This window comes from Microchirus variegatus (assembly GCF_963457635.1).
Source record: "Microchirus variegatus genome assembly, chromosome: 11".
Lineage (NCBI taxonomy): Eukaryota > Metazoa > Chordata > Actinopteri > Pleuronectiformes > Soleidae > Microchirus > Microchirus variegatus.
The window spans coordinates 22,360,815-22,382,926 of record NC_139812.1 but is presented as its reverse complement, the minus strand read 5'-3'; the positions used below and the strand labels follow the sequence as shown (position 1 = coordinate 22,382,926).

Here is a 22,112-nt window from a genome sequence, read left to right as displayed (position 1 = left end):
GTCTGTCTGTCTGTCTGTCTGTCTGTCTGTCTGGCATCTGAAAATACAGATTAACGTTGCTGTGTCTTGGTCCAAAATGCTGACAAGAACACATTTGAGAGAGATCTCCAAGACAGGGCCAACATTATTTCTCTATTTTGTTATTATGGAGGCCGATATTGGATTTATATCAGCATTGACCTTCACAGACAAACAACTGAATCTCCAGTTTTTGTAAATATATATGGGAAATTTTAACACTTAAGCACGTAGTGTATGTGTTAGTTTTTTTTTTTTTTTTTTTCAGGGGGACGAGGTGGTTTTGCAGAGTACCTTCACCTCCCAGGAGGAACACGTGAAGCTCTGTCTTGCTGCGGAAGGATTTGGCAGCAGACTGTGCAGACTGGAGTCCACGTCAAACTGCAAGGTGAGGCATTCCACATCAATGATGCAATGATGCACTTTTTCCTTTTCTTGTCAGAGCACTTCGCTTGTCATTCATCGTCACACTTGTGACGGCCCCTCCTGCTCTAGCAGCGCCTGCTGTGTTTGTGCAAGTTTTCCCTAGTTTTTGTCTACCTGTTGTTTGTCTTGCATGTATGTGGGTGGAGTTCATTAACACGGCTGGGAGCACCTAGGCTAGTCTCCCTGTTGTGCCTAATCTCTTCATTTTCTCTTGCTCTTTTCATGGGACCGCCAGTACCATGTTTATCCTGTACATACAAGAACGCTTTTAGTCGAATCTGCAAAAGCTTTTTTGTGCCAAACCCACACAAGTATATGTACAGATGTATATGTATACACCATTTATTTTCTTCGATTTTTATTCATTTTGCTGATTTTCTGTATTTTTATACCTGTATGGACTGTCTTTTTCATATTCTATACCAGATAGTCTTCCTTTTCCTTCAAATTTGGAAACCTTATTTACAATTTGTTGACAGATATGAAGCTACCTCAATGACATCTGCTCTCCTGTCCTTTTGTCCTTTTTATTTCGACCAGAATGTACCGCCAGATTTGTCTGTATGTGGCTTTGTCCTTGCCCAGTGTCTCTCTGTCCGAGCCCTGCAGGAGATGCTGGCACACAGCCAGCACCTGACTACCGAGGTGAGTCTCTTCTTTCTTTTCTCTCTCTCTTCTAATTGCGTCGTAATTCAGAATCAGAAGGATAAAATAAAATAGCAGTGACAATATAAATAAATTGGAACATATTCACATGCATTCATACAAGCAAATGGATGGATGTCTTTCTTGACAATTTATATTAATATTTATATTTACTTTTTTGAAATGATTCACATTCATCATATGAGTCATTATTTTCTGTGATTGTATTGTACAGATTGAAGCTGGAGGAAGCCATCGTACCCTTCTTTATGGCCAGGCAGTGTTATTCCTACATTCATACAGTGGCATGGTAAGTCATCCTGACATAACTTTGATATAAATCTGAGGTTTTCAGACTCATTTCCCATAGTTTTCTTGACTAATTCTAAACAAATTCTTCTCATATTCGCTGGACATGAAATGTTGTTTTTATTCTCAGTATCTCTGCTGCTTGTCTGCATCTCAGTCTTCAACTGACAAACTTGCTTTTGATGTTGGGCTGCAAGACGATATAGCAGGTATTTTTTTTGTTGGCCCTAGTGAACATTTGCATTTGATGCAGTTATTTTGTTTATGTTGCGCAATTAAAATCTAATTAATTAAATGTCGTGTGTATGCATTTCTCTGTCTGGATCAGGTGAGACATGTTGGTGGACCGTACACCCGGCATCCAGACAGAGGTCAGAGGGTGAGAAGGTGCGTGTTGGAGATGACCTTATATTGGTCAATGTGTCCTCAGAAAGATATCTGGTGAGTCTGATTTTTTTTTCCCCCCTTTAATCCGCTTAAAGAAATAACAAAAGAATATAAATGAAATATTTGAAGTGGGTAAAACGAGTGTATGCTTTTCTTTTCCATTTTCTTTTGAGTGCTGTAGTATAAAAAAGTCCTTTTAATTCCTCCCAATCTTAATAAAAAGTCTTAAACTGTATTTAATGCTAATTTTTTCCATTATCATTTCATTTGTTCCCAGCACATGTCCTTTGGTACTGTATTTGACAACAGAAGCTTGAGTGACAGCCTGATTGTGAATGCAGCCTTCCAGCAGACTCTCTGGAGTGTTGCTCCCATCTGCTCTGGAGGTGGAGTCGCTCAAGGCAAGATTCTTCCATCTTCTTTGCTGCTGTTCTCTAAGCATACGTTTAAAACAAAGGTTCAGTCTCAGTCAGAAAAATAAGTGTGAGGTACAGTCACACCAGTTGCTATATTGCATGTAGGCACATTATTCATGCATTCATTTGATACTGCTTCATCCTCCACATGACGGTCGCAGGGGGACTGGAGCCAATCCCAGCTGACATAGCCCACTCTCACCTATGGTCAATTTGGAGTGTTTATTAAACCTAATTTGCGTATTTGCGGACTGTGGTAGGAAGCTGGAGAAAACCCATATGCACACCCTTGGGCGATTCGGGATCCGAACCATACATAAATGCATAGACACATGCAAAGATCTGGTAGCTGGCACCAGTGCTGTTTTTCCTGCTATCCACTTTCACTAAATCTTTGTTATAAAGAGATCAATATCAGCTTAACCCACAAAGTGAGTCCTAAATCACATTGTCAGTAAATCAGAAAAACGCTGGATTTTAAAGACAGATTATTTAACAAAAGAATACTTGGTGCTCTTTCCTGTATTTTGGATTCAAATTCAAAACGGCAAAACTGAAAAACCCGCACACTGTTTTGCTTGCCTTGATACATTTATTACCACATTTGGGTACTAGATCTATAATAGGCTCATGGTTTTTAGAAGTGGGTTCTGTGCGATTGGTCACAGATCACTGCCACTCCTTAAGATGGCTTTTCACGTCCAAAAACCATTTGCTCGATGAAGATCTAGAACTGAAACACTGCAATAATTAATCAACGTAAGTTGTACAGTGCTGATAGTTTGCTATCTGAAAACAGATTCCCTCCAAGCTAGAAGTTCCAGCTACATAAAAATCCAGTGACAAATGTCTAAAAGGATCTTTAATTTAATGTAAAACCTCTACTTATACAGTTAAAGTTACCCTTCTGTGCTATTATTCTGGGAATAGTTGGCTTGGTTTATTGGATATACACTATAGCCGACAAAATGTCTGTCTCAAAGAAGCAGTGGAACATTTCTGGTGTGTGTTGTGCTTAATTCCAGGTTACCTGAAGGGGGGCGACACATTACGGCTGCTCCACAGCCACAGTGACGCATGCCTGACAGTTCCCTCCTCAGAGCAGGGGGAGGAGCTGCAGAGGTCAGTTATGTCAAAGAATAACCAGCCATATGGAAACATTCTGTCGTTCACTGTAGCTCATGTCCTGTTTTCTCAATGCAGGATGATGCATTATGAGGATGGATCCGTCTCCAGCCGTGCCCGCTCTCTGTGGAGGCTGGAGATTCTCCGTGTTGTGTAAGTGTGCGTGGGATTGACTGTTACATTAACACCATTGTCACATGAGTTCACACAATGCTAGAGCTGTTAGGCTTAATCAGTGTTTCTCAGTATTGCAGTGTATATTTGTTTGTATTTGATTTGTTTTTCCCAAAAACAAATGGTTTTTGGTAAAAACACATAGATGCCTGTGATAAAACATTTCATTCCCTTCCCTGCAATGCCGTTTGACAAAGGCCACTCGCAGGTGAGGGATGCAACATATAAATTATGTTTCTGTTCACAAGGACCAAACAGATCCAGAATAATAACATCAACAACAAAAATCACACACACTTTTGTGCCCAGAATTATGAGAACCATGTTTGTCTGTCCCAGAGTCAAGTCATGATCGTGTGTCTCCTGTTTGTCCCCTCCTGCCATTTCAGTAATAAGTAATAAAAACAAATGTCACTGACAATTCAATTTTGCCTGCAGTGTAAATCCAGCAGACAGTTCAATTTCCTTTAAAGAAACAAACAAAAATATGCAGTGTTCTTGATACTCTTTAGCTGGAGTGGTCGGCATACATGCTGGGGGCAGCCTTTCAGACTGTGCCATGTTACTACTGGGAGGTACCTGGGTCTAACGGAGGAGAAAGGCCTGCATCTCGTCGATCGGGACAAAGCAGACATCGACACGACCTCCTTCTGTTTCCGTTCCTCGAAGGTCAGAAGTCACCGAGTTAGTTACTAAAAAGAGATTTACTGAATGTGTTTAGCCTGTCTGTTTTCAGACTGGAGACTTACTAAACATACTTTACGATGCCTTAATGTCTGCAGGAGAAGACCGACTCTGGCATGAAGACCGGTGCTGACGGTATGGGGATCCCAGAGATCAAGTATGGAGACTCCATGTGTTATGTTCAGCATGTAGACTCCGGGCTGTGGCTCACCTACCAATCCACTGACGCCAAGTCTTCACGCATGAGATTAACTCAGCGAAAGGTAAAGCCTCTTACATTTTCGACTTTTATTGGACCACATTTTAAACATCAAGTGGAGGTAATTGCAAATAATGTGTGTTCCAGGCCATTTTGCACAGTGAGGGTCACATGGACGATGGGCTGACGCTGTCTCGTTCTCAGAGGGAGGAATCTCACACTGCCAGACTCATTCGGAGTGCTATTCTCCTCTTTACTCGCTTCATCAGGTACTGAATAACCAACTCATTCCCTTGGATATTGATGACTACAACACTGATACTGTATATATCCTTGGAGATAAACCACTATAACTATAACCACAATAACTGATAACAAATTGTATTAATATTCATGTATATCATGTTACAATATCAATGTATAGCTGAACTTGGGAATCACTTAATGTGTTTTTTATGTAATAGACATATAGAGTCACACTTGAGTCTGACAATCAAAAAAAGAGGGAAATATAAAAATTTAAGACTGTGGGCCTCCCTCCTCAGTTTACTAGAATTGGCCTTGTTGATGTTTTGTTCTAGGGGTTTTTACACATAAAAAAAGTATTTTCTAGGCATTCATATGTGTCTCATTTCAATAACCAATGATAATCTCGAACTTTGATTAAGATAAAGAGCCCAGAATGTTTCAAATCCAGGCTTGTTTTGTTTTTCTATCAAGGTTCTCTAACTTTGTCATTTTCTGAAGGAAACTGGATGGAAGTAGCCAACAAGGAACCCTACCTCATGTCACCCTGCCGATGGAGACTGTGATGTGCAGTCTGCAGGATCTAATCAAATATTTCCAGCCTCCACTGGACGGCCTGGGCCATGAAGCTAAACAGAACATCACTACAGCTGTGAAGAATCGCCAAAACCTGTTTCAGGAAGAGGTATATCTATTAGTTTCGATGCATGCGTTGGCCTTACATGTAATGTGTTTTTCATATTTCATAAGTAACCCCCTTTTTTCCTCTCAGGGTGTGATAGTTTTGGTCCTCGACTGTATTGATCGTCTGCACCAGTACAGCAGTCCTTCTCACTTTGCTGAAGCTGTTCAAAGTGAGAAGGGAGTAGAGTGGGAGAACATCCTCAGCCGTTTCTACGAGCTACTGGGTGAGAATTAACACGTGTCCCATATATGGCTGAATGGCACTTTTTCCATTTTAGGTGCTAATACCTCAACATTGATTATCTGCTGACTCTGATTCAAAACAACATTGTTACCCCCTTGAATAGCCACTGAGCTGTTATACAACATTTTGCTGATATTACCTTATATGTTCTTAAATGACCAATGCATGGGCAAAAACCTGTGAATCCTGAGCTCTGTCCTCTCATTTTTTTTTTGTTAAATCTCCTGCAGCTGCTTTGATCCGGGGGAACCGTGTGAACTGTGCACATTTCTCTGGTTCTCTGGACTGGCTGATCAGCAGACTAGACCGACTGGAGGCTTCTTCTGGTTGGTTAAATTTGTAGCAATCCTTTTTTCAGTTGCTGATGCTGTCTATGCCCAGAAATGGTAAACGCTCAGAAACAAAAGCCATAGTCTTCTCTTAAGTTCACTCATATGATCTAAACATGTTTAGATAAAAAGCATTTATTTAATATTCATATTACTAACTTTGAAATGAATCCTGAAGAAAATCCTCAAGAAATATAATATGGTGGCTGCATTTTATATGAATGCGACATTCTCCATGTTACAGAGCCTTGATTCAGTGTGTCTTGCATCACAACAAATCATTACAATTGCAAAGTGTTCTTTGTGATTCAGTGGGTTGGATGTCCCTAAACACTCACAGACAAAGGCACTGGTACATATTTATTTATGAAGTGTTAGTGGGTTAAACTCCATCTTTCCTTGGTAGCCTCCTCTGTCTCATTTTGTCTTTTTAATTTAGCTCGGGTTCTGACAGATTTGGGGGAAAATTGCTTTTTCCTACCGCGCACCTTTAGGAATGGAATAATCTGCAAAATTAGCTATGTTTAGACACACTCCTATCCATTGACGAATGTATAACTGCTGAGGGGAGCCATGTGGTTGTTTTTCTTGAAAGGCCACTGTTTGATTTGTAATTGGAATGTTCCTATTACCCTGGCCAGGTTTATTCTATAAAAGTTAATTTTAATCTAAAATTTCCTATTCTAATAAAGGTACATTAAATATAAGATGTAGTGGAATATTTTCTGCTGCACATTACTGATGAAATTAGAAACCATATCTTATTTCAGCATCATAGTGATAATATAGACACTAATTCTTGGTATCTTTCATGAGAACTTGCATAATTGTCACGTACAGGAGCCTTGGAGGTTCTTCACTGTATCCTTGTGGAAAGTCCTGAGGCACTCAATGTCATCAAAGAAGGACACATTCATTCCATCATCTCATTTCTTGACCAGCATGGATGCAATTATAAGGTGGTGTATGCAAGGATGATTTATATCTGCGTTTAAAAAAAGTGATGTCACTACTTTTTATTGGCTGAAATGCTGCAGCTCATTCACATTTAGAAAACTACATTTTTTTATTTTATTTTATATCTTCATGCAAATGAAGATATAAATTGAAATTACAATGAAATTACATGATTTATGATGTCAGTGTTTCACAAATGCGAGAACACAAACAAGTGCTGCAGCTAAAATATATCAGTTGTTTCCCCCAAATGTGGAATCGTTCCTGTGACTTGTTTATCGAGCTGTTGCTTAATGAGGCTGTTGTTTTCCAGGTACTGGAGGTGCTGCGCTCTCTGTGTGTGTGCAATGGTGTGGCAGTGCGGTCCAATCAGAACCACATCTGCGACAACCTGCTGTCAGACAGAGACTTGCTGCTCCAAACACGTCTGGTTAATCAGGTCACCAGGTACAATTTAAGCCGTTTATTATAAACAGAACCATTTTGAGTCATTTTTCCTCCCGTGGTTTCTCGCTAATTTTGCTTTAAAAGCTAGATGCACAAAAAAGCAATTATAAGAAACCAACTGTGACACATGGAGTGCATCTTGTCTTGCTTTCAATTTTATTTACTCTTGAAGAATCACTGAATGATGTCATTTCTCCCTCCCCAATCCCCTCTCATTCATTTGTTTCGTGAACTGTAGTGTTCTCACTGTCGCAGGCCTTGATGTCCTTGAAGGTTTCCATCTGAGTTGATGAACTGACATCCTTGATGCATGATATACTTGAGCTCATGTTTTCAAACTTCTCATACTTGAGTTAATTGAACAATTACTTGTGTCCTTCAGTATTGTCTCTTAATTTGCAGAATAGAGCAGACGAAAAACCTACTGATGTCAGAGCACACGTCTTTATCTCAGCCTTTTCCAAGAGACTGGAAAAATAAGCTATTATTCTTTGGATATTTTTAGTTTTTTTTCCCCCTGTCTCTATTTTTATATCATATTTAATCTTCCTCCTGTGTCTCTCAACATATTGGCCCACAGTGTCGGTAAGAAACTTGTATGCAGTTTCCATTTTCTTTTTCCTTTTTTTAAGCTTGGGTTTTTTTTTTACTCAGTGTGCCCTTTGTTCCAAAGCATCTGCCTTCTTTTATCACGCTTTTCTCTATCAACAGCCCATTTCGTTCCTCCGGCCTTATAGGTTATTTGGTTTCATATTCCTCACACCTGCTCAGTCCATTCCCCAGCTCTGTCCCCTTGCTTGAACCATTTCTCATTCTATCACTTTCACTTCTTGTTGAACTAAATGTCTCATTACTACATCTGCTCTCATTCATCTCATCACAGTTTCTTTCTCTTTTTCCATCTTCTCCTCCTTCCCATTTTGCCAATTCTTCCAGATGTTCGCCGTCACATGTTTTTGTTGTCTGTATCCATTCTTCTTATCCATTATTATCCAATCATCATAACCAGGTCATACTTTTCTCATTTGTCCTTTTCCCATTTTCTCAAGTCCCTCTTTCTGTCTCCACGTCTCTCAATTTCACTCAAGCTCTGTTAAGGGAAAGGTTATCGTCCCAACGCAAACAAGCATTTATTCTACAAACAATGTTGGTCAGATTTAATTCAAACACCATATCTATGATTTTCTTGTTCGCTTTCCTCTCCTTGTTATTATGTCTCATGCTTGGAGTTCACATTTTCCTAAGGTCAAAAGAAGAATGTTATGTTATTTGATTTATATATTTATAGCAGGGAAATGTGATGTGGGGGCTTCACAAGGAACAACATGTCCTGCACAAGCCACAATGTAATGTGTGTGGTCCTGCACATTGCCATATTGTAAAAATGTGGCAATCATATTCGTTTTTCAAGATTTTGTCAAATGTCAAAAATATTTTGAGAAGAAAGATATTCTACTAAAACAACTGCCAAACCATGTATAACTTGGTGAGGCTTTCAGTCTTTCAAGTCCTGTATTTAAAAGTATATTATTTATGGTAAACCTAACCCTTAATGGGAGATGTACTGAAAAAAACATTTTTTTTTATTAGAGGTCACTCTGAAGAGTTGCCTTCATCTGGACACTTCAAACTACTTTATGATATCTCGCTTTCAGTACCAGTACTGAGTTGCGTGCCGTGCATGACTTCTTACTTATTGTGTTGACTGTTGTGTTCAAGGGTAATTCAAATTTTTATCAGACGTTTCTTCCTTCAGGGGAGTTTATTCCCTCCAAGGACGCCTTGTGCTTGCTCATTGTGTGAACTGTAATATTGTGAGGTTTCTGCCTTACTATGAAATAATGGCCTTTGAGATTATGTCTGTTGTAATTTGGCGCTATACAAATATAAATTGAACATGGACATTTGAATGCAGCATATTTGTATACAGCGGCTAGCATTTCTGACAGGTCCTCAAACTCACAGAGCAGTGAGATGTCACTTTCTGCTGAAGACATTAGTATTCCACTGTATATTTACATAATTAACATTTGTCTCCTGATATCTTGTGAAACAGAATGTGGCATATTGGATGTTTAATCCTGTCTTCTGTCTCTGTTTTCCTTTGTCTGCCTCCTGTCTGCCCGACTTCACTACCGCAGTGTGAGACCAAATATCTTTCTGGCTATCGGGGATGATTCAGCTCAGCCTCGGAGGTGGTACTATGAACTGGTTGTGGATCATGTTGACCCCTTCCTCACACCTGAGCCCACACACCTGCGAGTTGGTTGGGCTTGCACTGAGGGCTTCCACCCCAGACCCACAGGAGGAGACGGCTGGGGGGGCAACGGGGTGGGAGACGACCTCTGTTCCTATGGCTTTGATGGGCTTCACCTCTGGTCTGGTGAGGATAAGATACAGGATTTAGTGTACAAATGTAAAGTGCACTGGATTTAGTTTAATACAGGAGAGGTTGCACACTGCATATAGAACCATATTTCAGTCTTGCGTTTAATTTGATCAGAATATAGACAAAGTAGCTGCCACAAAAGCTGTCCTAGACTGCCTCTCAAGTTGAAAAAATCTTTAATTTTCCATTTGAGACAAACACCAGAATGTGGAAATGTTGATTTAAAAATCCATCATGTTGCAATTATTTTAGTGAGGCATAGGATATGAACACGTATGATCAAAAGCGACTGCTAAAATTGATCGTTTTTAATTTTCCAGCCGAATAAAGTCCTGAATATTTTATCAGCCATTGAAATTGTCATTGACCTCCATTGTTCAGCACTTAATAATTCAGGGAAAGAGCCGGAAACATGTTACAGTTTGTTCCTTATGCTTGCACAGACAGAGAATGTGCGTGACAATAGCTCGCCAGCAACGCCAGCAATGAGGCTACTGCAACTGCTCTACTTTATGTTAAAGACACATTAAGGTTTAATTCAGAACATAGAGAAAGTTATACAAAGCCTTACTGCCTTTGAGTTGAATGAACCAAGTATAAGTAGTAGAATAGTTTTGTTTTGGGAGTTTAGAATGAATTAAGAATTGTTTTTTCCTCTTGTGGGTACTGTATGAAATGAAATACCATCACAAATTGATTTACCTCCAAGCCGAGCCCAAATTTGAACCATTATAATATCAATATTATGTTTAAATAAATAAATAGATCATAATAATAATAATAATAATGTGTTGCCACACTTTGTCTTGATTTTCACTGAGAAAGTTGACTAATTCCTTGGTGTCTCCTCTCAGGCTGTGTGGGCCGCAGAGTGAACTCTCCCTCGCCACACCTACTGAAAAACGGTGATGTGGTCAGCTGCTGTCTTGACCTCACAGCTCCCTGCATCTCCTACCGGGTAAACGGTCTACCTGTGCAGGGCATGCTGGAAAACTTCAGTGCTAATGGCCTTCTTCATCCTGTGGTCAGCTTCTCTGCTGGAGTCAAGTCAGTAGAGGAGAAAAATTGTCTGTCTTGATAAGGTCCTCAGTACGTACAATACATGTCTTCCTTATCTCCATCACCAGGTTTCGGTTTCTGTTTGGGGGAAGACATGGTGAATTTCGCTTCTTACCACCACCTAGTTTTGCCCCATGCACTGAGGCGCTGCTCCCCAGAGTCAAGCTGAAGGTACAGCCATGTTGGAAACACATCTTTGATTATAGAGAGGGGATTAAAGTGCTCATCGGCCCCTCGGTACCTGTCACTCCAGTAACCTTCACTCCAACTCCAGTGGACATCAGTAAGGTACAAATCAGAACTCAAGACAAAGAGTTGTCATTTTATTCATATTCAATTTGACGTCGTGATTAAGTGTTTCCAGTTGACTTGTACGTCCTTAATAGGTCGATCTGCCCTTACAACTTGAGGACATACGAGAAAAAATGGCCGAAAATATCCATGAACTGTGGGTAATGGACAAGATTGATCTTGGGTGGACACATGGAACTGTGAGAGAAAATTAAATACTGATGTTATTTAATTCACTCCATGAATAATTTAAATACATTTATTATGTAGGAATTATTAATAAACCTAAGTAATCCAGTTAACTTGCAGTTAAAAAACCCTCATCTTTTAGGTTAGAGATGAGAGTAAAAGACATGACCCTTGTATTGTGGAGTTCTCCAAGCTGCCGGAGCAGGAGAGGGACCACAACCTTCAGGTGGCCCAGGACACAATGAGGTGAGGTCTATTACCTTCGTCATTACTGTATATTAGGCAAATCCTGTGGTCTAGTTGATTATTCTGTTTCTGTGTGTGTTTTTGCACTGGAGGACTCTCACTGCTCTTGGATTCCACGTTGGTTTGACTGATGACAATGCTGTGGAGAAAGTCAAATACATGAGACTAGCCACCAAGTATGTAAATTTCATGTTTTATTATTTATATATATATCTATATATATAATATATGTAATATTTTTTTGTTTTTATGGAGCCCTTATTCACAAATCCTGTAAAAGAACAAATACTTCATCGCTGCTCATTTGACAGTAATTGTTATGTCCCTTGTTTTAATCCTCTGTTTCAGGTATGAGCAGCCCAGTGGCTACAGACCTGCCCCAGTAGACCTGAGCCAGGTTACTCTGAGCTCGTCTCATGAGGACATGGTTAACATGCTGGCAGAAAACGATCACAATGTGTGGGCCAGAGAGCGTATCAAACAGGGATGGACATATGGACCCCAGCAGGTTTGTGTTCACTGCTTCATTACTGCACTGATCAGACGTTGGTGAGAGGAACAGTAGGTTTACAGTTATAATACAGACAAAAATTTGTCTTTCTGAGAATTTAGGGAAAAATATAGTGTATGCTTCTGCACTGTTATCAGAACAGAGAACATTAAATAAAGCGCTAGAAGTGGCACCTGGTGTTGCCTTCTGCTGTTTTCGCCAATCTGTTTAAGTCTTAATGTATGGTGCATTCAGAGATGGTTTTCTCCATGCCTTGGTTTTATCTGTTGAAGGCCGGATTCAAAAACACACAGAAATACAAGTACTGTCATTATCAAATGCACTGAGTTGCTGCCATGTGGCTGAGTGTGTACTCTGTCACAACACTAAAATGTACATAGTAACTGCATGTTCAGCAAAAAAAATAAATTATATTAAATTTGCTGACAAATGCAGTTACCTAGTTTTCCCTCTTTGCTTCTGTATAACCAGGATGTGAAAGCCAAGCGGAGTCCTTACCTGGTGCCATACAGCCTTCTTGATGAAAGGAGTAAGAGAGCGGGCAGGGAAAGCGTCAGAGAGGCCGTCTGCACCCTGCTGGCCTACGGTTACAGCCTGGAACCCCTCAACCAGGAACAGAGTATGTCCCAAAGTCGAATAAAACTAATGCATGAACATTGACAATGCCGTCACATTTGTCAACGTTGTCTTGCAAAAAAATACACTCTGAATGCAAATCAGTTATTATTTTTGCACATTACCATATTCTCTCTGCTTCATGCGTTTCCAGCCACATCATCAAATGCACGTCTCTTCACGGCTGAGAAATACACAGTGTTCCGACCAGATAAATCCTACGCCGTGACCCAGGGGAAGTGGTATTTTGAATTTGAGGTACTGACAGCAGGGAAGATGAGAGTGGGCTGGGCCAGACCAGGCTGTTGTCCAGATAAAGAGCTTGGCTCAGATGACCAGGCATATGTCTTTGATGGAACTGAGGTGAAATTTTCAAAGCTTACTGCTCTGTATACAGACACATGCTTGTATTAACAGCACTATATGGTCCTTAACTCATCTGTGGAAGAACTATTCCATTGTTGGTTAAAAGAAGTACATGAAAAATCATTATGCTCACCATTATGTAAATATGAGGAATAGGAAACGACAAAATAGAGCACAGCTTACTGTGATCTTCTGAGATGAGTTCTTTTACCTGAAAGAAAATTCTCCTCACGTTGCTTTCAGGCTCAGTGGTACCACCAGGGCGGCGAACTGTTGGGTCGTCCATGGCAGAGAGACGATGTGGTGGGATGTCTGGTGGACATGGATGAATGCACCATGGTGGTCACGTTGAATGGAGAAGTGCTGTTTAATGACAGAGGATCAGAGCTGGCTGCCAGAGACTTCGATATCAGAGATGGTCTGGAAGAATTTTTGACTATACAGTCTATTTAACTGAGAGGAACTAAGAAGAAGCCTTAGTACTGCAGAGGTGGCAAAAATACTCACATTATTTGTTTAAGTAGAAGCTTAGATTAAAAAGACTGATAAAACTAGAAGTACTGATTCATCTTTACGAAAAATCAGAGTACAGACTGAACTGTACTAAGTATAAAAGGAAAAAGTCACAGTGAATTTTTTGGGGGGCACAAAATACAATAGTCTACTTCATTTTTTGGTTGATGCATTGTGGTGAATGTCTTGCTTCTTGCTTTTCATTATTGCCAATGTTCCCTGTCTCTGCTGGTCACTCTCTCTTCGGTAGATGGTCCTTACGTCTTAAATGTCATGTCGTCATTCGTGTAGGTTGAAATCAGTCTTGCTGTTGGGAAGGCGCTGAGCAGAGACCATAATAATAAAAAAAAAATTGATAACTGTTCTCACATACTGTACGCTACAAATAAGTAAGCCTGTTTTGGGAATGTAAGGAGTAGAAAATACAGATAGCTGTGTCCAAATGTAGGATATTCTACAGTTATGAAGTATTTGTGCTACCTCTGCAGCATAATGTACCTTTCTTGATAAAGCAGAATATTGAAGATTTAATGAATATATTTGGTAAAATTATCCTATTTATTTATTGTGTATCTCCCCATTTGTCTTAGGTGTGTTGCCAGTGGTGAGTGTTGGAGTTAACCAGGTGGGGAGGCTGAACCTGGGTCGCCACATGGACTCACTGCAGTACTTTGCTGTGTGCGGTCAGCAGGAGGGCTATAAGCCATTTGCTGTCAACATGGCCAGAGATCCATCTCTGTGGATGAGTTGGAGACGACCTCACTTTACCTCCATACTACCCGATGATCACAATTTTAAGGTTAATTTTTAAAGTAGTTTGGGTAGCAATTATTCTTTCCACTATTTCAATAACAGACTTTATTTGGATGCAAGGTTGTGAAAAATGCTGGTTAAAAAAATGACAAGTGAAAATCTTGTTCATATCTTATTAAAGGTCACTAAAATCAGCGGTTCAGTGGAGTCTGTATCCAGCCTGAGGGTTTCTCAGCAGTTGTTTGCACACCGCGGTGGAGGCAGTGAGATGGGCTTTTACCGGCTCAGCATGTCTCTTGGCTGCGCCGCTGTCCTCACAAGCCCTGCAGCGAATGTGCTTCCAGTCGCAGCCAACAGTCCCGCTCCAAGTTCACATGGTATTACATCATATCATAGACGGTGCATGTGCTGAAGTGAGCTACCAAGAGCTGGCATTTACAAAGGATGCATTTTGTTTGTCATGACATACAACAAATGTTGATTTTATTCACAAAAAAAATCAGAATTCTCCATTAGTTTGCATGTTACATAATATCTGGCTCACTTAAGTTGTACAAAACATGATTCATTTAAGTGTTACCAATTGAAGTAATCATCTGTTTTCTTTTTTCAGTGTTGCTTCACATTAGTAAAATACAATTAAACAAAATAATTGGTTTGTGAGGTCATTATATCTGATGTTTTGTAATTAATCCAGATTACTGGCATTTGACCTTAGTAAACGGTTCTATTTAATCTTCTATAAGCCTCACTGTAATTAATTCCCATTGTCCTTTCCAGGAAGGAAAGAGCAGGAGGAAGTGGACTCTGACTTTGAAGTGCTGATGAAGTCGGCTCACAGCTTTGCTGGCTCAAGAGACGAGCTCAACCATAAGGATCACAGCCAAGACAAAACATCCAGATTGAAACAGCGGTAGGTCACAGAAAAACTGAAATTGAAGACAGTTTCTGACACCATGTGCATAATTTGGGATAAAGAAAGGAGCTTTTTTCTCAGGTTACTTCTCATAAAATGAGCTATAAACGAAGTAATATGTGTGTTTGTGTTCGGTAAGGTTCTTGCTGAAGAGGACTAAACCAGGCCTCGTCAGCAGCAACTCATCTGCACGGCTTCTCGAAGATGTTGTCGTCGACAAAGAGATGTGTGACCACCTCATCCAGAGCTCCAGAGTAAGGCTTCAACATTTTCATAATGTCAAAATCAAACACCGATAGAATAAAAAAAAAAAAAAAAAGTTACACTTTTGAATTTTTGTACTGTTATATCAGAATGACCTGCACTTAACCTAGATATAATGAGAGCAATAGCGAAATGCATTTTCACACCCTGCTGCTTCGGAATGCAACACAATCTGCTGCGGGGCATTTGCATATTGATCAGGTTTTTGCTGCTAGATGTACAGTAATGACCTACTGCAATAACACCATATGCAAATACCAAAATAATGACACTTTTTAACCTTCCTCTGTTTCAGTATTACTACTCAGTGAGGGTTCTCCCAGGACAGGACCCATTTAATGTGTGGGTGGGCTGGGTGACCTCTGACTTTCATCAGTATGACATGACATTTGACACGGACTATGTCAACACTGTGACAGTCACCCTGGGAGATGACAGTGGAAAAGTCCAGGAAAGGTAAGTGTGCATCAGGGAAGTACTTTTTTTAGTATGCGTCTAAAACCTCCCTGTATTACTGAAGAAGCTTGAACCTTGTATCCCATTGTTCAGTTAAATTAACAATTAAGAAACTGTGTGAATATAATTGAACATAATGCCCGTCCTTTTGCACAGTGTGAAGCGGTGCAGCTGTTACATGGTGTGCGCTGGAGAAGCGACAGGTTTGTCTCAGAGCAGAAGAAGTGCAGGTCTAGAGATTGGCTGTTTGATCGACACGGCCACCGGTCTGCTCACCTTCACCTCCAGTGGCGTGGAGATGGCCACCTTCTACAAAGTATGTCACATAGGTCACTCTTTCTATGTCATTTATGTACATTCATCTAAACTGAATCAAGCTTATGTTGAAATATTTGCCTCACCTGCCACTTTATTAGGTACACAAGACACATAATAAAGTGGTATTTCATTAGCTGTAACCCATCATCTTTCAGGTGTAAGATGATCTGAAGTATACCTTAGTTGTCATGAGTAGTTATTTGAGTTATTGTTGCAAGTTGCGGTTGACTTTTTCATTTTGATCCAGTCTGGACATTCTCCTCTGAACTGTGACAACACTTCGTCTCACTGGATCTTTTCTCTTTTTTGGACCCTGGAGATGGTTGGGCATGAACAGCCCAGTAGATCAGCAGTTTTTGAAATAGTTAGACCTGCCTGTGTTGCACAAATTTGTTGTTTTGACCATTTCTACATGCCTTAATGCATTGAGTTACTGCCACGTAATTGGCTCATTACATATTTGCATTAACGAGCAATTGACTAGATCAACCTAATATAGTGGCCAGTGAATGTTTATTGTTCTTGGAGGAATAACATCAGCAGTTATTTAAGGGAATATTGAATGTTTATGTTATTAAACTGAGATATGGTTTTTACCACTAATCAGGTGGAACCCAGCACAAAACTGTTTCCTGCAGTTTTTGTCAAGCCATCCACGAGCAGCATGTTTCAGTTTGAACTGGGATGTGTTAAGGTAAAGAGAGATTATATATATATTATAATGATTTTTGCTTATGTTTAATGGACTGTTAACCCATTAAGTTTGCTTGCTTTTCTCTTTATCCAGAATGTGATGCCGCTGTCAACGGGTTTGCTTCGCAGCCAAAGCAGAAATGCCACTCCTCAGTGTCCTCCAAGGATCCAGGTTCAGCGTCTAACCCCTGTTTCTTGGACAAGAGTACCAGACTGTGCATTACAGGTGTTGGTAGATCAGCCAGATGAACATCATGGCTGGAGCGTCCAGTGCTCTGAGCCCCTGCAAGTCATGACCCTTCACATCCCTGATGAAAACAGGTTAGAAAGCAAGAATAGTTATGTTGTTTTGCAAATGGTCTCACAGGAAGGGATGAGTGTTGACACCCACCTTGGCCGATTGACTGTTCTCTGGAGACATAATGCAACAACACTATCCTTGACGACACCTTTACTTTTTCACGATATGTACATCTAGGTGTGTTGACATTTTGGAGTTGTCTGAACTTGATGACCTCTTGAAATTTCATCGCCACACACTCCTCCTCTACTGCTCTTTGTGCACCCTCGGGAACACCAGAGTTTGCCACTCCCTCTGCAGTTATGTGGACCAGTCCCAGATCCTTCATGCCATTCAGAATCCCAAACTCCCTGGCCCACTTCGCTCTGCGTTTTACCAGCTCCTTACAGAGGTGACTGCTCTTTCTTGTTTATTATTTATCAAGGAAAATATACATCAACTAAAAAAATCTATAATTATTTTGTGTGTTTTTTTTAAAGGTTTACCTCAGCAGCCACACCTCCGCATGTCTAATGATGAACCATGAATACATTGTGCCTATGACAGACCAGACCAGACAGGTCACCCTTTATCCCAGCCCTGCTAATGGTGGTCAACTTCCTGCTTGCATTCCCAGCACTAGTCTTAGCACATCCCTTAAACCACAAATGCACTTCTCGACCCCATGTTTTGTGAGAAGTGATGGGATGGAAGCAGGCGATGCAGTTAAAATAGTCTGCACAGACAGCCCAGAAATCCCTCTGGACATACTAAAGTGTCTGACCGTGGAGATGCTGACTGCAGGAGTATGGGCTGTGGGTCAGGATGTGAGGGATCCTGTAGGAGGCAGCATTGAGCTTCTGCTTGTTCCCTTAATTAAATTGTTCTACACCCTGATGGTAATGGGTGTGTTTGGTAATAAAGATCTCAGCTTAGTTCTGAGTCTGATAGAGCCTGGAGTTTTCTCCATAGATGCTAAAACCCCTGAGGAGGAAGAGGAAGAAGAAGAAGAAGAAGAAGCAATTTATGCTAATGAAAAAGGATGGAAAAACAACAAAAAGACTGAATATGACACTCCTTCACAAGGACTTCTTCAGATGAAGCTTCCAGAAGCTGTCAAACTTGAGGTGAACAAACAAACAAGTTCCTTTGGCATGTTTATCTTAATCATCCCATTGCATGTTGTTTCGGATCAGCTTTAGTTGTTGTGCTGTCACATACAAGTGATTTGAAATTAATCAAAAGGATCCATTCATTCATTCATTCATTCATTCATTCTTTTCTACCAGCTCTGCCATTTGTTGTCCTACCTGTGTGACAGCCAGGTGCGCCACAGGGTGGAGGCTGTGGTTGCCTTCTCGGACACTTTGGTGGGGCAGCTGCAGGAGAACCAACGCTTTCGCTACAACCAGGTCATGCAGGCACTCAACATGTCCGCTGCCTTAACTGCCCGGAAAACCAAGGAGTTCCGCTCCCCTCCACAGGAACAGGTTGAGTGGACTTAAATCAAATACAGAGAGAATTGTAAATATTATGAGTTTGGGTAAAAAACGTCCACTGTGTTAACTTTATATATTGAATATACTACCCATAAGCATTACCCAGTGGGGGGAGTTGTGCAGCGTTCTGCAGTCTCACCATTACATTTATTACTACACACTCAACCTTTAATATCCATTTTTACAGAGATGTGCATTTAAAAAGGAAACATTCCACAATAATATCTATCACTTCCTGGTGTTTTGACTATACAGTTCACAGATCTTTCTATCTGTCTTTCTATTAAGATCAACATGCTGCTGAACTTCAGAGAGGATGAGCAGCAGGAGCATTGTCCATGTCCAGAGGAAATACAACAGCTGCTCCGAGACTTTCATCACCTCCTGAGCACACACTGTGGTCAGAACACTGGTTATAATTTAATGATTTGTTATTTCAAAAGTTATCATTTTTGCGTGTGATTCATGAATATTTGAATAGTTTCGCCGCTCCTCTGCTACGTGACTGTGTGCTTGCTTCGTAAATGAGATCCTCCCAAAGATGCCCAATATGAGATTGCTTCATACGACGTTTTTCTGTGTAAAGCCCCAGATCAATCAAATCAAATCAGCCACAATAGCCTGACTGACGATGTGACGGACTGCTGCTCCGTCAGCCCTTTCAAACTTAAAAGTCAACTGAAATCTGCTCAGCTCTGCTCTTATTAAATGTAATATTCTGTCTCATGGTCTTGATCACTCACTTTTTATTATCGTGAGTTTTTTCCTGTTTAGTTATGTATGTCGATTTGCTTTGTGCTGATATTTCTGTTTTTTTTTATTCTAATAAAACCAAGCATATATCAGTGCAAATTAGCTTGGAGCTACAGTGGAACCTAGTACAGTTGGTGACATTTACATTTGCAAGCTTTACACTTGCATTATTGAAGACAATAAATACAATTGAATGGGGCAAGGAAGCAGTGACCAAGAAAGAATTACTGACCACGAATGCTGCTGAGGAAATCTTTTTTTGCAATTTTGCTGTTGTGCAGGCATCGAATTGGACAGTGAGTCAGAGGATGAGGAGGATGCTGAGATGCCTGTTAAAGATTGGCTGCTCAGTCTAGTGGTGAGAGCCTTTGAAGTGAGGAAGTCTTCCACACAGGTAGAGGAGAGAAGACTGCGGATTGCCAGTAAGTATGTTGTGGAAATCCTTTTTTTTTGTCTTGCAACACTTTTGTATTCTTCTTAGGTGCTCTCCATAACTACTTTACTTTTTCTCTCTTAGTTGCCACACATCTCTACATGGACTATGTAACATTCATATTTTTTATATATAAATTGTAACAATAGCACACCAAATATGTCTTGTAGTTGGTGCAGTCAGCTACTGTATGTTTTATTGTAGAAATTCTCTTCACGTCCTGATAGCTGTCAATAAGTAAACGAGACAACGAATTCGGTCACACCTGCAGAAAATAAGGAGCTCTTTTGATGATATTGATCTACACAACTAGGACAAAACTAATCCTGTGTCTGTAGCCCTTGTAATACTGTAATGATTAATTCCCTGTTCTACCAATCACTCGTACCTACCTGCACATATCATGAATTGTTTTCTGACGGTGATTCATATACAGTATGATATATATGATATATGATGTTGTCTGTATCAGTGAAGCTGTCCCCCCAGTGCACTCTCCTCAGCCTGTTACAGTTATCATAGAGTGTGTCCCTGTGTTTTGAGGCTGGACTTTTGATGAGAAGCGTTGTTACAGCAGTTGCAGTGTAGCCTGCAATTGCACGCTTTCCCAGACCCCTACTACACAAGAATTTTTTTTCTATTTATCCCCAGACAGCAAAAAAACATAGTTGTATCCATTGTTTCCTCCTGTAGCCTTTCCTTTTAAACAGAAGACTCATGGTTTTCCACTCCTACTTAATCATTTATCACCTACTGCTCTTTCTCCAGAGTCCCTCAAAAAGCTGATTTCTGAAACAATGGTGCGCTGGACTGAAGAGTGTGCGATAGAGGACCCTGAACTTGTTAGAGCGGTCTTCTCATTGCTTCACCGCCAGTATCAGGGCCTTGGGGGTCAGATGGAAGGACCGCTCTGCAGAGCCTATACAATCAGCCAGGCTTCAGTAGAAGACACGATGATGCTCCTGTCCTCCCTGGCTCAAATCCGCTCTCTCCTTAGTGTCCGCATGGGGAAAGAGGAGGAGAAGCTGATGATCAGGAGGCTTGGGTAGGGAGAGATTTGCAATTCAATATATGGGGGTTGCCTCATTTTAACACATCTTGATTATTGTTATGCTCTGTGTATGGATTAATTCCAAGCACACTGGCATCATCATATGCTCCGTGGTGTGGAAAGGATTCTCTCAGTTTTATTTTCATATTTGTATGTACAGAGACATCATGAATAATAAAGTTTTCTACCAACACCCCAACCTAATGAGGGTATTGGGGATGCATGAGACCGTGATGGAGGTGATGGTAAATGTTCTCGGAGAAGGGGAATCGAAGGTGAGACAATAATTAAAATGTGTTGTGATTGTAGGGAAAAAAATTTGTGTAATCAGCAGTTCTTTCATTTTGTTACTTGAACAGCGTATATAATTATTAATTCCATTGGACATATAATTTATTGCTATTGAAAAACTAATGTTATCAGTTTAGCAAGGCAGGACCTTTGCTAATACAAAGACTTCTGGTCAAAATGTGGTATAATCCATGTAATTCAATCAGTTTTAACTTAACAAATACCCTATAGCTTTTTCCTTTTTCCTTATTTTACTACTTTTTTTCTTTTATCAGGAGATTACATTTCCCAAGATGGTGGCCAGCTGTTGTCGATTCCTTTGCTACTTTTGTCGCATCAGCCGTCACAATCAGGGAGCACTGTTTGACCATCTCAGCTACCTTTTGGAAAACAGCAGTGTTGGACTGGGTAAATCATGCTCTCATACTTGTCTGTGTCTTTGTGTAGTTGATTAAATGTTAAATAAATCCACACTGCAGTACATAAATCTATAGAAATCCAGGCCATAACTCTGATAGGGAGGACTGATATGAAACTACATTAAAGTTTTATCTTGTTGGACTCTTCTTATTTTTGCCAGTACATAAGGAAGGACAGAGAAGTTTTCTCTAAGGTGCTCATTGTGCTGAGAGTTGGATGTTTTTTACAGGTGTAATAACATTGTGTAGTTGTCAGGATATTGCCCCTTCAGTAAGAGAACCCAGTGTTTTGACATGTATGGTGTTCTGATTATTTTACGCCTTTGTCCCTCAGCTTCACCGTCCATGCGTGGAGCCACTCCTCTAGACGTGGCAGCAGCCTCTGTGATGGATAATAATGAACTGGCCTTAGCACTGAAGGAACCTGACCTAGAGAAGGTAATTCCATATTCTGTGCCTTCCTCTACAGTGCTGCTCTTAACAGTTTGCATTATGCAAAGTGCTTTGCTCTTTATTG

General features: G+C 40.4%; 1 protein-coding gene across 1 annotated transcript in view; it reads left to right on the top strand.

The window, feature by feature from the left end:
- The window catches only part of LOC310933859 (ryanodine receptor 2-like), a gene marked incomplete at both ends in the record, with an annotated part of 63,184 nt that overhangs the window by 2,472 nt on the left and 38,600 nt on the right, over window positions 1–22,112 (top strand). The window contains 43 exons of the mRNA XM_083897430.1: window positions 287–406; window positions 985–1,089; window positions 1,325–1,399; window positions 1,529–1,607; window positions 1,727–1,839; window positions 2,063–2,186; window positions 3,227–3,323; window positions 3,405–3,479; window positions 4,013–4,169; window positions 4,283–4,447; window positions 4,531–4,652; window positions 5,131–5,314; window positions 5,402–5,537; window positions 5,788–5,883; window positions 6,727–6,845; window positions 7,157–7,290; window positions 9,432–9,673; window positions 10,534–10,726; window positions 10,807–11,026; window positions 11,125–11,229; window positions 11,361–11,464; window positions 11,557–11,640; window positions 11,813–11,972; window positions 12,447–12,594; window positions 12,745–12,953; window positions 13,200–13,374; window positions 14,060–14,268; window positions 14,404–14,599; window positions 15,003–15,135; window positions 15,278–15,392; window positions 15,698–15,858; window positions 16,015–16,174; window positions 16,784–16,870; window positions 16,964–17,190; window positions 17,348–17,561; window positions 17,650–18,276; window positions 18,439–18,639; window positions 18,937–19,048; window positions 19,683–19,823; window positions 20,603–20,879; window positions 21,046–21,160; window positions 21,452–21,584; window positions 21,930–22,033. Coding sequence (XP_083753556.1) covers window positions 287–406; window positions 985–1,089; window positions 1,325–1,399; window positions 1,529–1,607; window positions 1,727–1,839; window positions 2,063–2,186; window positions 3,227–3,323; window positions 3,405–3,479; window positions 4,013–4,169; window positions 4,283–4,447; window positions 4,531–4,652; window positions 5,131–5,314; window positions 5,402–5,537; window positions 5,788–5,883; window positions 6,727–6,845; window positions 7,157–7,290; window positions 9,432–9,673; window positions 10,534–10,726; window positions 10,807–11,026; window positions 11,125–11,229; window positions 11,361–11,464; window positions 11,557–11,640; window positions 11,813–11,972; window positions 12,447–12,594; window positions 12,745–12,953; window positions 13,200–13,374; window positions 14,060–14,268; window positions 14,404–14,599; window positions 15,003–15,135; window positions 15,278–15,392; window positions 15,698–15,858; window positions 16,015–16,174; window positions 16,784–16,870; window positions 16,964–17,190; window positions 17,348–17,561; window positions 17,650–18,276; window positions 18,439–18,639; window positions 18,937–19,048; window positions 19,683–19,823; window positions 20,603–20,879; window positions 21,046–21,160; window positions 21,452–21,584; window positions 21,930–22,033 — 6,753 coding nt within the window. The remainder of the gene's footprint in view (window positions 1–286; window positions 407–984; window positions 1,090–1,324; window positions 1,400–1,528; window positions 1,608–1,726; window positions 1,840–2,062; window positions 2,187–3,226; window positions 3,324–3,404; window positions 3,480–4,012; window positions 4,170–4,282; window positions 4,448–4,530; window positions 4,653–5,130; window positions 5,315–5,401; window positions 5,538–5,787; window positions 5,884–6,726; window positions 6,846–7,156; window positions 7,291–9,431; window positions 9,674–10,533; window positions 10,727–10,806; window positions 11,027–11,124; window positions 11,230–11,360; window positions 11,465–11,556; window positions 11,641–11,812; window positions 11,973–12,446; window positions 12,595–12,744; window positions 12,954–13,199; window positions 13,375–14,059; window positions 14,269–14,403; window positions 14,600–15,002; window positions 15,136–15,277; window positions 15,393–15,697; window positions 15,859–16,014; window positions 16,175–16,783; window positions 16,871–16,963; window positions 17,191–17,347; window positions 17,562–17,649; window positions 18,277–18,438; window positions 18,640–18,936; window positions 19,049–19,682; window positions 19,824–20,602; window positions 20,880–21,045; window positions 21,161–21,451; window positions 21,585–21,929; window positions 22,034–22,112) is intronic.